The following is a 12,320-nucleotide window of genomic DNA, read 5'->3' as shown; positions in this document are numbered from 1 at the left end:
CACCACTCCCACCCACTCACCACTCACTCACTCACCACTCACTCACCACTCACTCACCACTCACTCACTCACCACTCACTCACCACTTACTCACCACTCACTCACCACTCACTCACTCACTCACCACTCACTCACTCACTCACCACTTACTCACCACTCACTCACCACTCACCCACTCACCACTCACTCACCACTCACTCACCACCCACTCACCACTCACCCACTCACCACTCACTCACCACTCACCACTCACTCACCACTCACTCACCACTCACTCACTCACTCACCACTCACCACTCACTCACCACTTACTCACCACTCACTCACCACTCACTCACCACTCACTCACCACTCACTCACTCACCACCCACTCACCACTCACCCACTCACCACTCACTCACCACTCACTCACCACTCACTCACTCACCACTCACTCACTCACCACTCACTCACTCACCACTTACTCACCACTCACTCACCACTCACTCACCACTCACTCACTCACCACTTACTCACCACTCACTCACTCAGCACTCACTCAGCACTCACTCACCACTCACTCACTCACTCACCACTTACTCACCACTCACTCACCACTCACACTCACTCACTCACCACTCACTCACTCACTCACCACTCACTCACCACTCACTCACCACTCACTCACTCACCACTCACTCACCACTCACTCACCACTCACTCACTCACCACTCACTCACCACTTACTCACCATTCACCCACTCACCACTCACTCACCACTCACCACTCGCTCACCACTCACTCACTCACCATTCACTCACCACTCACTCACTCACCATTCACTCACTATCCACTCACTGACCACTCACTCACCACTCACCACTCGTTGGTGATGTTGATGATGTTGATAATGATGTTGATGATGTTGATGTTGGTGATTTTGTTGTTGTTGATGTTGATGATGATGGTGATGATGATGGTGATGTTGATGTTGTTGATCTTGTTGTTGAGGTTTGATGATGTTGATGATGTTGAAGTTGTTGATGATGTTGATGTTGGTGATTTTGTTGTTGATGATGTTGATGATGGATGATTATGTTGGTGATGTTGGTTTTATGATGTTGATGTTGATGGTGTTGGTATCGATGTTGATGATGTTGTTGATGTTGATGATGTTGATTTTGATGATGTTGATGATGATGTTGTTGATGATGATGTTGTTGATGTTGCTGATGATGTTGATGTTATTGATGTTGTTTATGTTGATGTTGTTGATGATGATAGTGATGATGATGATGATGTTGTTGATGATAGTGATGATGTTGATGTTGTTGATGTTGTTGAGGTTTGATGATGTTGATGATGTTGAAGTTGTTGATGATGTTGATGTTGGTGATTTTGTTGTTGATGATGTTGATGATGTTGATGGTGATGATTATGTTGGTGATGTTGGTTTTATGATGTTGATGATGTTGATGGTATTGGTATCGATGTTGATGATATTGTTGATGTTGATTTTGATGATGTTGATGATGATGATGTTGTTGATGATGATGATGTTGTCGATGTTGCTGATGATGTTGATGTTATTGATGTTGTTTATGTTGATGATGATGTTGTTGATGATGATAGTGATGATGATGTTGATGATGTTGTTGATGATGATAGTGATGATGATGTTGTTGATGTTGATGATGATGTTGATGTTGTTGATGTTGATGATGTTGATGATGATGTTGTTGATGTTGTAGCAATCGGAGGATGACGTGCGACACTTTGATGCCAAGTTCACGAAGCAGCCGCCCGTCGACAGCCCGGATGATAGCTCCCTGAGTCACAGCGCGGACCTTGCGTTTCAGGTGAGATGTTGACTACCTCGCCTGGCACTCAGGAAGTTGTGGGTCTCTCTCTACCCCCGGTGAGATGTTGACTACCTCGCCAGGTACTCAGGAAGTCGTGGGTCTCTCTAGCCCAGTGAGATGTTGACTACCTCGCCTGGTACTCAGGAAGTCGTGGGTCTCTCTAGCCCAGTGAGATGTTGACTACCTCGCCTGGTACCCAGGAAGTCGTGGGGCTCTCTACCCCGGTGAGATGTTGACTACCTCGCCTGGTACTCAGGAAGTCGTGGGTCTATCTACCCCAGTGAGATGTTGACTACCTCGCCTGGTACGCAGGAAGTCGTGGATCTCTCTCTAGCCCAGTGAGATGTTGACTACCTCGCCTGGTACTCAGAAAGTCGTGGATCTCTCTCTAGCCCAGTGAGATGTTGACTACCTCGCCTGGTACTCAGAAAGTCGTGGGTCTCTGTAGCCCAGTGAGATGTTGACTACCTCGCCTGGTACTCAGGAAGTCGTGGGTCTCTCTAGCCCAGTGAGATGTTGACTACCTCGCCTGGTACGCAGCAAGTCGTGGGTCTCTCTAGCCCAGTGAGATGTTGACTACCTCGCCTGGTACTCAAGAAGTCGTGGGTCTCTCTACCCCGGTGAGATGTTGACTACCTCGCCAGGTACTCAGGAAGTCGTGGGTCTCTCTAGCCCAGTGAGATGTTGACTACCTCGCCTGGTACTCAGGAGGTCGTGGGTCTCCCTACCCCAGTGAGATGTTGACTACCTCGCCTGGTACTCAGGAAGTCGTGGGTCGCTCTGGCCCAGTGAGATGTTGACTACCTCGCCTGGTACTCAGAAAGTCATGGGTCTCTCTAGCCCGGTGAAATGTTGACTACCTCGCCTGGTACTCAGGAAGTCGTGGGTCTCTCTCTACCCCAGTGAGATGTTGACTACCTCGCTTGGTACTCAGGAAGTCGTGGGTCTCTCTACCCCAGTGAGATGTTGACTACCTCGCCTGGTACTCAGGCAGTCGTGGGTCTCTCTATTCAGTGAGATGTTGACTACCTCGCCTGGTACTCAGGAAGTTGTGGGTCTCTCTACCCCAGTGAGATGTTGACTACCTCGCCTGGTACTCAGGAAGTCGTGGGTCTCTCTCTACCCCCGGTGAGATGTTGACTACCTCGCCTGGTACTCAGGAGGTCGTGGGTCACTATCTACCCCAGTGAGATGTTGACTACCTCGCCTGGTACGCAGGAAGTCGTGGGTCTCTCTAGCCTAGTGAGATGTTGACTACCTCGCCTGGTACTCAGGAAGTCGTGGGTTTCTCTACCCCGGTGAGATGTTGACTACCTCGCCTGGTACGCAGGAAGTCGTGGGTCTCTCTAGCCCAGTGAGATGTTGACTACCTCGCCTGGTACTCAGGAAGTCGTGGGTCTCTCTACCCCAGTGAGATGTTGACTACCTCGCCAGGTACTCAGGAAGTCGTGGGTCTCTCTAGCCCGGTGAGATGTTGACTACCTCGCCTGGTACTCAGGAAGTCGTGGGTCTCTCTAGCCCAGTGAGATGTTGACTACCTCGCCTGGTACGCAGGAAGTCGTGGGTCTTTCTACCCCAGTGAGATGTTGACTACCTCGCCTGGTACTCAGGAAGTCGTGGGTCTCTCTCTACCCCCAGTGAGATGTTGACTACCTCGCCTGGTACTCAGGAAGTCGTGAGTCTCTCTCTACCCCCAGTGAGATGTTGACTACCTCGCCTGGTACTCAGGAAGTCGTGGGTCTCTCTACCCCAGTGAGAGGTTGACTACCTCGCCTGGTACTCAGGAAGTCGTGGGTCTCTATGTATCTCTATGGGTCTCTATGTATCTCTATGGGTCTCTATGGGTCTCTATGTATCTCTATGGGTCTCTATGTATCTCTATGTATCTCTATGGGTCTCTGTGTGTCTCTATGTATCTCTATGGGTCTCTATGTATAATTGTGGGTCTCTATGGGTCTCTATGTATCTCTATGTGTGTCTATGTATCTCTATGTATCTCTATGGGTCTCTATGGGTCTCTATGTATCTCTATGGGTCTCTGTGTCTCTATGTATCTCTATGGGTCTCTATGTATCTCTATGGGTCTCTGTGTCTCTATGTATCTCTATGGGTCTCTATGTATCTCTATGGGTCTCTATGTGTCTATCTATCTCTATGGGTCTCTATGGGTCTCTATGTATCTCTATGGGTCTCTATGTACCTCTATGGGTCTCTATGGGTCTCTATGTATCTCTATGGGTCTCTTTGGGTCTCTATGTATCTCTATGGGTCTCTATGTATCTCTATGGGTCTCTATGTATCTCTATGGGTCTCTTTGGGTCTCTATGTATCTCTATGGGTCTCTATGGGTCTCGATGGGTCTCTATGTATCTCTATGGGTCTCTATGTATCTCTATGGGTCTCTATGTATCTCTATGTATCTCTATGGGTCTCTATGTATCTCTATGTATCTCTATGGGTCTCTATGTATCTCTATGGGTCTCTATGGGTCTCTATGTGTCTCTATGGGTCTCTATGTGTCTCTATGCATCTCTGTGGGTCTCTATGGGTCTCTATGTATCTCTATGTATCTCTATGGGTCTCTATGTATCTCTATGTATCTCTATGTGTGTCTATGTATCTCTATGTATCTCTATGGGTCTCTATGGGTCTCTATGTATCTCTATGGGTCTCTATGGGTCTCTATGTGTCTCTATGTGTCTCTATGGGTCTCTGTGGGTCTCTGTGGGTCTCTATGGGTCTCTATGGGTTTCTATGGGTCTCTATGTATCTCTATGAGTCTCTATGTGTCTCTATGTATCTCTATGGGTCTCTGTGTCTCTATGTATCTCTATGGGTCTCTATGTATCTCTATGGGTCTCTATGTGTCTATCTATCTCTATGGGTCTCTATGGGTCTCTATGTATCTCTATGGGTCTCTATGTACCTCTATGGGTCTCTATGTATCTCTATGGGTCTCTTTGGGTCTCTATGTATCTCTATGGGTCTCTATGTATCTCTATGGGTCTCTATGTATCTCTATGGGTCTCTTTGGGTCTCTATGTATCTCTATGGGTCTCTATGGGTCTCGATGGGTCTCTATGTATCTCTATGGGTCTCTATGTATCTCTATGGGTCTCTATGTATCTCTATGTATCTCTATGGGTCTCTATGTATCTCTATGGGTCTCTATGGGTCTCTATGTATCTCTATGGGTCTCTATGGGTCTCTATGTGTCTCTATGGGTCTCTATGTGTCTCTATGCATCTCTGTGGGTCTCTATGGGTCTCTATGGGTTTCTATGTATCTCTATGTATCTCTATGGGTCTCTATGTATCTCTATGTATCTCTATGTGTGTCTATGTATCTCTATGTATCTCTATGGGTCTCTATGGGTCTCTATGTATCTCTATGGGTCTCTATGGGTCTCTATGTGTCTCTATGTGTCTCTATGGGTCTCTGTGGGTCTCTATGGGTCTCTATGGGTTTCTATGGGTTTCTATGTATCTCTATGGGTCTCTATGGGTCTCTATGTGTCTCTATGTATGTCTATGGGTCTCTATGTGTCTCTATGGGTCTCTATGGGTGTCTATGTATCTATATGGGTCTCTATGTATCTCTATGGGTCTCTGTGGTTCTCTATGTATCTCTATGGGTCTCTATGTATCTCTATGGGTCTATGGGTCTCTATGTATCTCTATGGGTCTCTATGTATCTCTATGTGTCTCTATGGGTCTCTATGTGTCTCTATGTATCTCTATGGGTCTCTATGTATCTCTGTATCTCTATGGGTCTCTATGTTTCTCTGTGTATCTCTATGGGTCTCTATGTATCTCTATGTATCTCTATGTAACTCCCCACGCGATGATCCTTGCCGCTGACTCCGCCCCCTTTCCCCTCTCCCCGCCCCTCCCCCCGCCTCTCGCCCCGCCCCTCCCCCCACCCCTCCCCCCGCCCCTCCCCCTGCCCCTCCCCCCGCCCCTTCCCCCGCCCCTCCCCCCGCCCCTCCCCCCGCCCCTCCCCCTCTCCACCCTCCCCGCCCCGCCCCTCCCCCCTCCCCTCCCCCCGCCTCGCCCCCCGCCCCTCCCCCCGCCCCTCCTCCCGCCCCTCGCCCCGCCCCTCGCCCCGCCCCTCGCCCCGCCCTCGCCCCGCCCCTCGCCCCGCCCCTCGCCCCGCCCCCGCAGGGCTTCACGTACGTGGCCCCGTCCGTGCTGCACAGCCTGAAGGAGCGATTCTCGTTCCAGCCCAAGGTGCGCTCCCCTCGCTGCAGGGGCCACCACAGCGACAGCCCCCACCTCACGGCCCTCAGGTGGGGGGGGGGGGGGGGGGGGTGGGGGGGGTGGGTGAGTGGGTGGGTGGGTGAGTGAGTGAGTGAGTGGGTGGGTGAGTGGGTGAGTGGGTTGGTGGGTGGGTGGGTGGGTGAGTGGGTGGGTGAGTGGGTGAGTGAGTAGGTGAGTGGGTGGGTGAGTGAGTGAGTGAGTGGGTGAGTGAGTGGGTGAGTGAGTGGGTGAGTGGGTGAATGAGTGGGTGAGTGAGTGAGTGGGTGAGTGGGTGGGTGGGTGAGAGTGAGTGGGTGAGTGAGTGAGTGGGTGGGTGAGTGGGTGGGTGAGTGGGTGAGTGGGTGAGTGAGTGGGTGAGTGAGTGGGTGAGTGAGTGGGTGGGTGAGTGGGTGGGTGAGTGGGTGAGTGAGTGGGTGAGTGAGTGGGTGAGTGGGTGGGTGGGTGAGTGGGTAAGTGAGTGAGTAGGTGAGTGAGTAGGTGAGTGAGTGGGTGAGTGGGTTGCTGGGTCAGTGGGTGAGTGGGTTGGTGGGTGAGTGGGTGAGTAAGTGGGTGAGTGAGTGAGTGGGTGGATGGGTGAGTGGGTGGGTGGGTGAGTGAGTGGGTGAGTGAGTTGGTTCGTCTTTTAGCATGGGTTTTTGGATCTCTATGGGTCTCTGTGTATCTCTATGGGTCTCTATGTATCTCTATGGGTCTCTATGTATCTCTATGGGTCTCTCTGTATCTATGTGGGTCTCTATGTATCTCTGTGGGGCTCTATGTATCTCTATGAGTCTCTATGTATCTCTATGGGTCTCTATGGGTATCTATGTATCTCTATGGGTCTCTATGTATATCTATGGGTCTTTATGGGTCTCTATGTATCTCTATGGGTCTTTATGTATCTCTATGGGTCTCTATGTATCTCTATGCGTCTCTATGGGTCTCTATGGGTCTCTATGTATCTCTGTGAGTCTCTATGTATCGCTATGGGTCTCTATGGGTTTCTATGTTTCTCTATGGGTCTCTATGTGTCTCTGTGTGTACCTATGTGTCTCTGTGTGTCTCTATGTATCTCTATATGTCTCTGTGTCTCTATGTATCTCTATGGGTCTCTGTGTGTCTCTATGTATTTCTGTGTATATCTGTGTGTCTCTATGTAGCTCTATGTGTCTCTATGTATCTCTATATGTCTGTGTGTCTCTATGTATCCATATGGGTCTCTGTGTATCTCTATGGGTCTCTGTGTGTCTCTATGTATCTCTATGCATCTCTGTGTGTCTCTATGCATCTCTACTTGTCTCTGTGCGTCTCTATGTATCTTTATGTATCTCTGTGTGTCTCTGTGTGTCTCTGTGTGTCTCTATGGGTCTCTATGGGTCTCTGTGCGTCTCTATGTACCTCAACAAAGCGCTGCACCAGCAGCAGCTGGCGACATGAACAGAGCTTCATTGTGTCTCTGTGTGTCTCTATGTGTCTCTATGCGTCTCTATGTATCTATATATGTCTCTATGTGTCTCTATGTGTCTCTATGTACCTCAACAAAGCGCTGCACCAAGCGGCAGCTGGCGACATGAACAGAGCTTCATTGTATCTCTGTGTCTCTGTGTGTCTCTATGTACCTCTATGTGTCTCTGTGTGTCTCTGTGTGTCTCTATGTATCTCTGTGCGTCTCTATGTGTCTCTATGTATCTCTATGTATCTCTGTGTGTCTCTGTGTGTCTCTGTGTGTCTCTGTGTCTCTATGTACCTCTATGTATCTCTGTGTGTCTCTGTGTGTCTCTATGTATCTCTGTGCGTCTCTATGTGTCTCTATGTATCTCTATGTATCTCTGTGTGTCTCTGTGTGTCTCTGTGCGTCTCTATGTGTCTCTGTGTGTCTCTGTGTGTTTCTCTGTGTCTCTATGTGTCTGTGTGTCTCTATGTGTCTCTGTGTGTCTCTATGTGTTTCTCTGTGTCTCTATGTGTCTCTGTGTGTCTCTATGCGTCTCTGTGCGTCTCTGTGTCTCTGTGCGTCTCTGTGTCTCTGTGTGTCTCTGTGTGTCTCTGTGTACCTCAACAAAGCTGCAGCACCAGCGGCAGCTGGCGACATGAACAGAGCTTCATTGTATCTCTGTATCTCTGTGTGTCTCTATGTACCTCTATGTATCTCTGTGTGTCTCTGTGTGTCGCTATGTGTCTCTATGTATCTCTGTGTGTCTCTGTGTCTTTATGGATCTCTGTGTGTCTCTGTGTCTCTGTGTGTCTCTGTGTGTCTCTATGTGTTTCTCTGTGTCTCTGTGTGTCTCTGTGTGTCTCTATGTGTCTCTATGTGTCTCTGCATCTCTGTGCGTCTCTATGTGTCTCTGTGTGTCTCTATGTGTTTCTCTGCATCTCTATGTGTCTCTGTGTGTCTCTGTGTGTCTCTGTGTGTCTCTATGTACCTCTATGTATCTCTGTGTGTCTCTGTGTGTCTCTGTGTGTCTCTGTGTGTCTCTGTGTATCTCTATGGGTCTCTATGTATCTCTGTGTGTCTCTATGTACCTCTATGCATCTCTGTGGGTCTCTATGCGTCTCTATGTGTCTCTGTGTACCTCAACAAAGCTGCGGCACCAGCGACACCTGGCGACATGAACAGAGCTTCATTGTATCTCTGTATCTCTGTGTGTCTCTATGTACCTCTATGTATCGCTGTGTGTCTCTGTGTGTCTCTGTGTGTCTCTATGTGTCTCTATGTATCTCTGTGTGTCTCTGTGTGTCTCTGTGTGTCTCTTTGTGTCTCTGTGCGTCTCTGTGTGTCTCTGTGTCTCTGTGTGTCACTGTGTGTCTCTTTGTGTCTCTGTGTGTCACTATGTGTCTCTGTGTGTCTCTATGTACCTCTATGTATCTCTGTGTGTCTCTATGTATCTCTGTGTGTCTCTGTGTGTCTCTGTGCGTCTCTATGTATCTCTATGTGTCTCTGTGTGTCTCTGTGTGTCTCTGTGTACCTCTATGTATCTCTGTGTGTCTCTATGTACCTCTATGTATCGCTGTGTGTCTCTGTGTGTCTCTGTGTGTCTCTATGTGTCTCTATGTATCTCTGTGTGTCTCTGTGTGTCTCTGTGTGTCTCTTTGTGTCTCTGTGCGTCTCTGTGTGTCTCTATGTGTCTCTGTGTGTCACTGTGTGTCTCTTTGTGTCTCTGTGTGTCACTGTGTGTCACTATGTGTCTCTGTGTGTCTCTATGTACCTCTATGTATCTCTGTGTGTCTCTGTGTGTCTCTGTGCGTCTCTATGTATCTCTATGTATCTCTATGTGTCTCTGTGTTTCTCTTTGTGTCTCTGTGCGTCTCTGTGTGTCTCTATGTGTCTCTGTGTGTCACTGTGTGTCTCTATGTGTCTCTGTGTGTCACTATGTGTCTCTGTGTGTCTCTATGTACCTCTATGTATCTCTGTGTGTCTCTATGTATCTCTGTGTCTCTGTGTGTGTCTGTGCGTCTCTGTGCGTCTCTGTGTGTCTCTCTGTGTCTCTGTGTGTCTCTGTGTACCTCTATGCATCTCTGTGGGTCTCTATGCGTCTCTATGTGTCTCTGTGTACCTCAACAAAGCTGCGGCACCAGCGACACCTGGCGACATGAACAGAGCCTCTTTGTTGTCTCGGCGTTTGCGCCGACGTCGGCCAATCGGCGGCGGCGGCGCTCACCGCCGCCGCCGCCGATTGGCCGCTTGGCCGGCGTCACCGTCGAGGGTTGACGTTGCTGCCCAATTTGTGTTTCTGCCCCCAAAGCCCCGTCAAGTTCAACCCCCTCTCGGAGCCGTTCGCCGCTTGCCCCGCCGACGACCCCTCCTCCGCCTTGAACGTCGCCGGCGGAGGAGCTGGAGGAGCGGGAGGAGTTGGAGGAGCTGGAGGAGCTGGAGGAGGAGCTGGAGCTGGAGCTGGAGGAGGAGGAGCTGGAGGAGTTGGAGCTCCTCCTCCTCGCTCCGCTAGCGGCAGGCCGGGAGGGAAAGCGCACCAAGATGGCCGAAGGGGGGCGTCGTCGGCGTCGAAGCACCGGCAGCACCACAGCCCCGGCCACAACTCCTCCGCGCCCCTCCCGATCAAACCGGGGAAGGCGGCCAATGGCTGAAACCTCGGGGCGGTGGCGGTGGGGGCGGTGGGGGCGGTGGGGGTGGTGTCGGGGGGCAGATGCCAAATCCGGGACGAAACGGAAAACAGAAAACTGTTGATTTAAGGCTTTTCGCGACTGCAGGGAATCACGTCCTTGGTTATTCCGGTAAAGTTCACCACCGCGTAGGAGGGGAAAGAATTAAAAAAATAAAAATATAAAACGATGAAATTCTCACGACGTTTTCGACTGCAACACGAGAAGCAGCGATCATCATCAGGTGTGAAAACCACCACGTAGAAGGGGAAACAATAAAATAATACAAATATAAAACAATAAAATTCTCACGACGTTTTCGACTGCAACACAAAGCGGCAATCATCATCAGGTGTGAAAAGCAGCACGTAGGAAAGGAAACAATAAAATAATAAAAAAATAAAACAATAAAATTCTCACGACGTTTTCGACTGCAACATAAAGCAGCAATCATCATCAGGTGTGAAAACCAGCACGTAGGAAAGGAAACAATAAAATAATAAAAATATAAAACGATAAAATTATCACGACGTTTTGACTGCAACAGCACCAGCAAATCATCGTCCTCGTCGTCGTCATCGGGTGTGAAAACCACAGCAAGAAAATGTAGGGGAGAAAAAAACATTTAACGAGCGTGTGGATTGATGAATAAATGATGGTGTGTAAAAACAAAAATGGCCGACCCCCTCCCCCCAAACCCCCCCCCCCTGCCCGTGTAAAGAAAAAAAATGGCCGTCATCCCGTGAACAAAATGGCTGCCCTCATGTAAAAAAAATGGCCGCCCCCACGTTAAACAAAATGGCCGCCCTCACGTAAACAAAATGGCTGCCCTCACGTAAACAAAATGGCTGCCCTCACGTAAACAAAATGGCTGCCCTCATGTAAAAAATGGCCGTCATCCCGTGAACAAAATGGCTGCCCTCATGTAAAAAAAATGGCCGCCCTCACGTTAAACAAAATGGCCGCCCTCACGTAAACAAAATGGCTGCCCTCACGTAAACAAAATGGCTGCCCTCACGTAAACAAAATGGCTGCCCTCATGTAAAAAATGGCCGTCATCCCGTGAACAAAATGGCTGCCCTCATGTAAAAAATGGCCGCCCCCATGTTAAACAAAATGGCCGCCCTCACGTAAACAAAATGGCTGCCCTTACGTAAACAAAATGGCTGCCCTCACGTAAACAAAATGGCTGCCCTCATGTAAAAAATGGCCGCCCCCACGTAAAAAAAGTGGCTGCCATCCTGTGAACAAAATGGCTGCCCTTATGTAAAAAATGGCCGCCCCCACGTTAAACAAAATGGACGCCCTCATGTAAACAAAATGGCTGCCCTCACGTAAAAAATGGCCGCCCCCAAGTAAAAAAATGGCCGCCCCTACGTAAATAAAATGGCTGCCTCAATGGGGAAAAAAAATGGCCGCCTACATGACAATTAAAAAATGGCCGACTTCTTTTTACTTTACCGCTGGGGTGACCATTTTGTTTTCGGAGCTCAGGAAGCCCCCCCCCCCAAACGCCGCGGTGGTGGGGCAAAAAAAGTTGTTTGGGGGTGGGTGGGGTGAGTGGGTGGGGGTGGGTGGGGTGGGTGGGGGATTTAACTTAAAAGACACAAAATAAAGATTAAGTGAACGGAGCTCCCGGCAGCTGTTGATTTGGTTGGACGGGACAGAGACCCACAGACTCACCACACACAGAGACCCATAGACTCACCACACAGAGACCCACAGACTCACCACACAGAGACTCACCACACAGAGACTCATAGACTCACCACACAGAGACCCGTAGACTCACCACACAGAGACCCACAGACTCTTCACACAGAGACCCATAGACTCACCACACAGAGACCCATAGACTCACCACACAGAGACCCATAGACTCACCACACAGAGACCCACAGACTCGCCACACAGAGACCCATAGACTCACCACACAGAGACCCAGAGACTCACCACACAGAGACCCATAGACTCACCACACAGAGACCCAGAGACTCACCACACAGAGACCCAGAGACTCACCACACAGAGACCCATAGACTCACCACACAGAGACCCATAGACACATCACACAGAGACCCAGAGACTCACCACACAGACCCACAGACTCACCACACAGAGACCCATAGACTCACCACACAGAGAC

General features: G+C 49.6%; 1 protein-coding gene across 3 annotated transcripts in view; it reads left to right on the top strand.

Annotated features, from left to right (window-relative positions):
* The window catches only part of LOC142906951 (ribosomal protein S6 kinase beta-2-like), a 67,883-nt gene extending 56,297 nt beyond the window's left edge, over positions 1-11,586 (top strand). The window contains exons 12-15 of one of the 3 annotated variants that reach the window (XR_012930588.1): positions 1,731-1,838; positions 6,005-6,129; positions 9,820-10,418; positions 10,635-11,586. Coding sequence is in view for 2 of the 3 variants with exons in the window: in XM_076055755.1 (XP_075911870.1) it covers positions 1,731-1,838; positions 6,005-6,129; positions 9,820-10,159 (573 nt within the window). In the remaining variant the exon portion in view is untranslated. Of the gene's footprint in view, positions 1-1,730; positions 1,839-6,004; positions 6,130-9,819 lie in introns of all 3 variants that reach the window. The other 2 variants (XM_076055755.1, XM_076055756.1) reach the window with 2 other exon arrangements.
* The last annotated feature ends 734 nt before the right edge of the window (positions 11,587-12,320 follow it).

This window comes from Petromyzon marinus, chromosome 72, assembly GCF_048934315.1.
Source record: "Petromyzon marinus isolate PM22_M1 ecotype Great Lakes invasive population chromosome 72, UKy_Petmar_22M1.pri1.0, whole genome shotgun sequence".
Taxonomy (NCBI): Eukaryota; Metazoa; Chordata; class Hyperoartia; order Petromyzontiformes; family Petromyzontidae; genus Petromyzon; species Petromyzon marinus.
The sequence above is the reverse complement of the archived record's forward strand: the minus strand, read 5'-3'. Positions and strand labels throughout refer to the sequence as shown.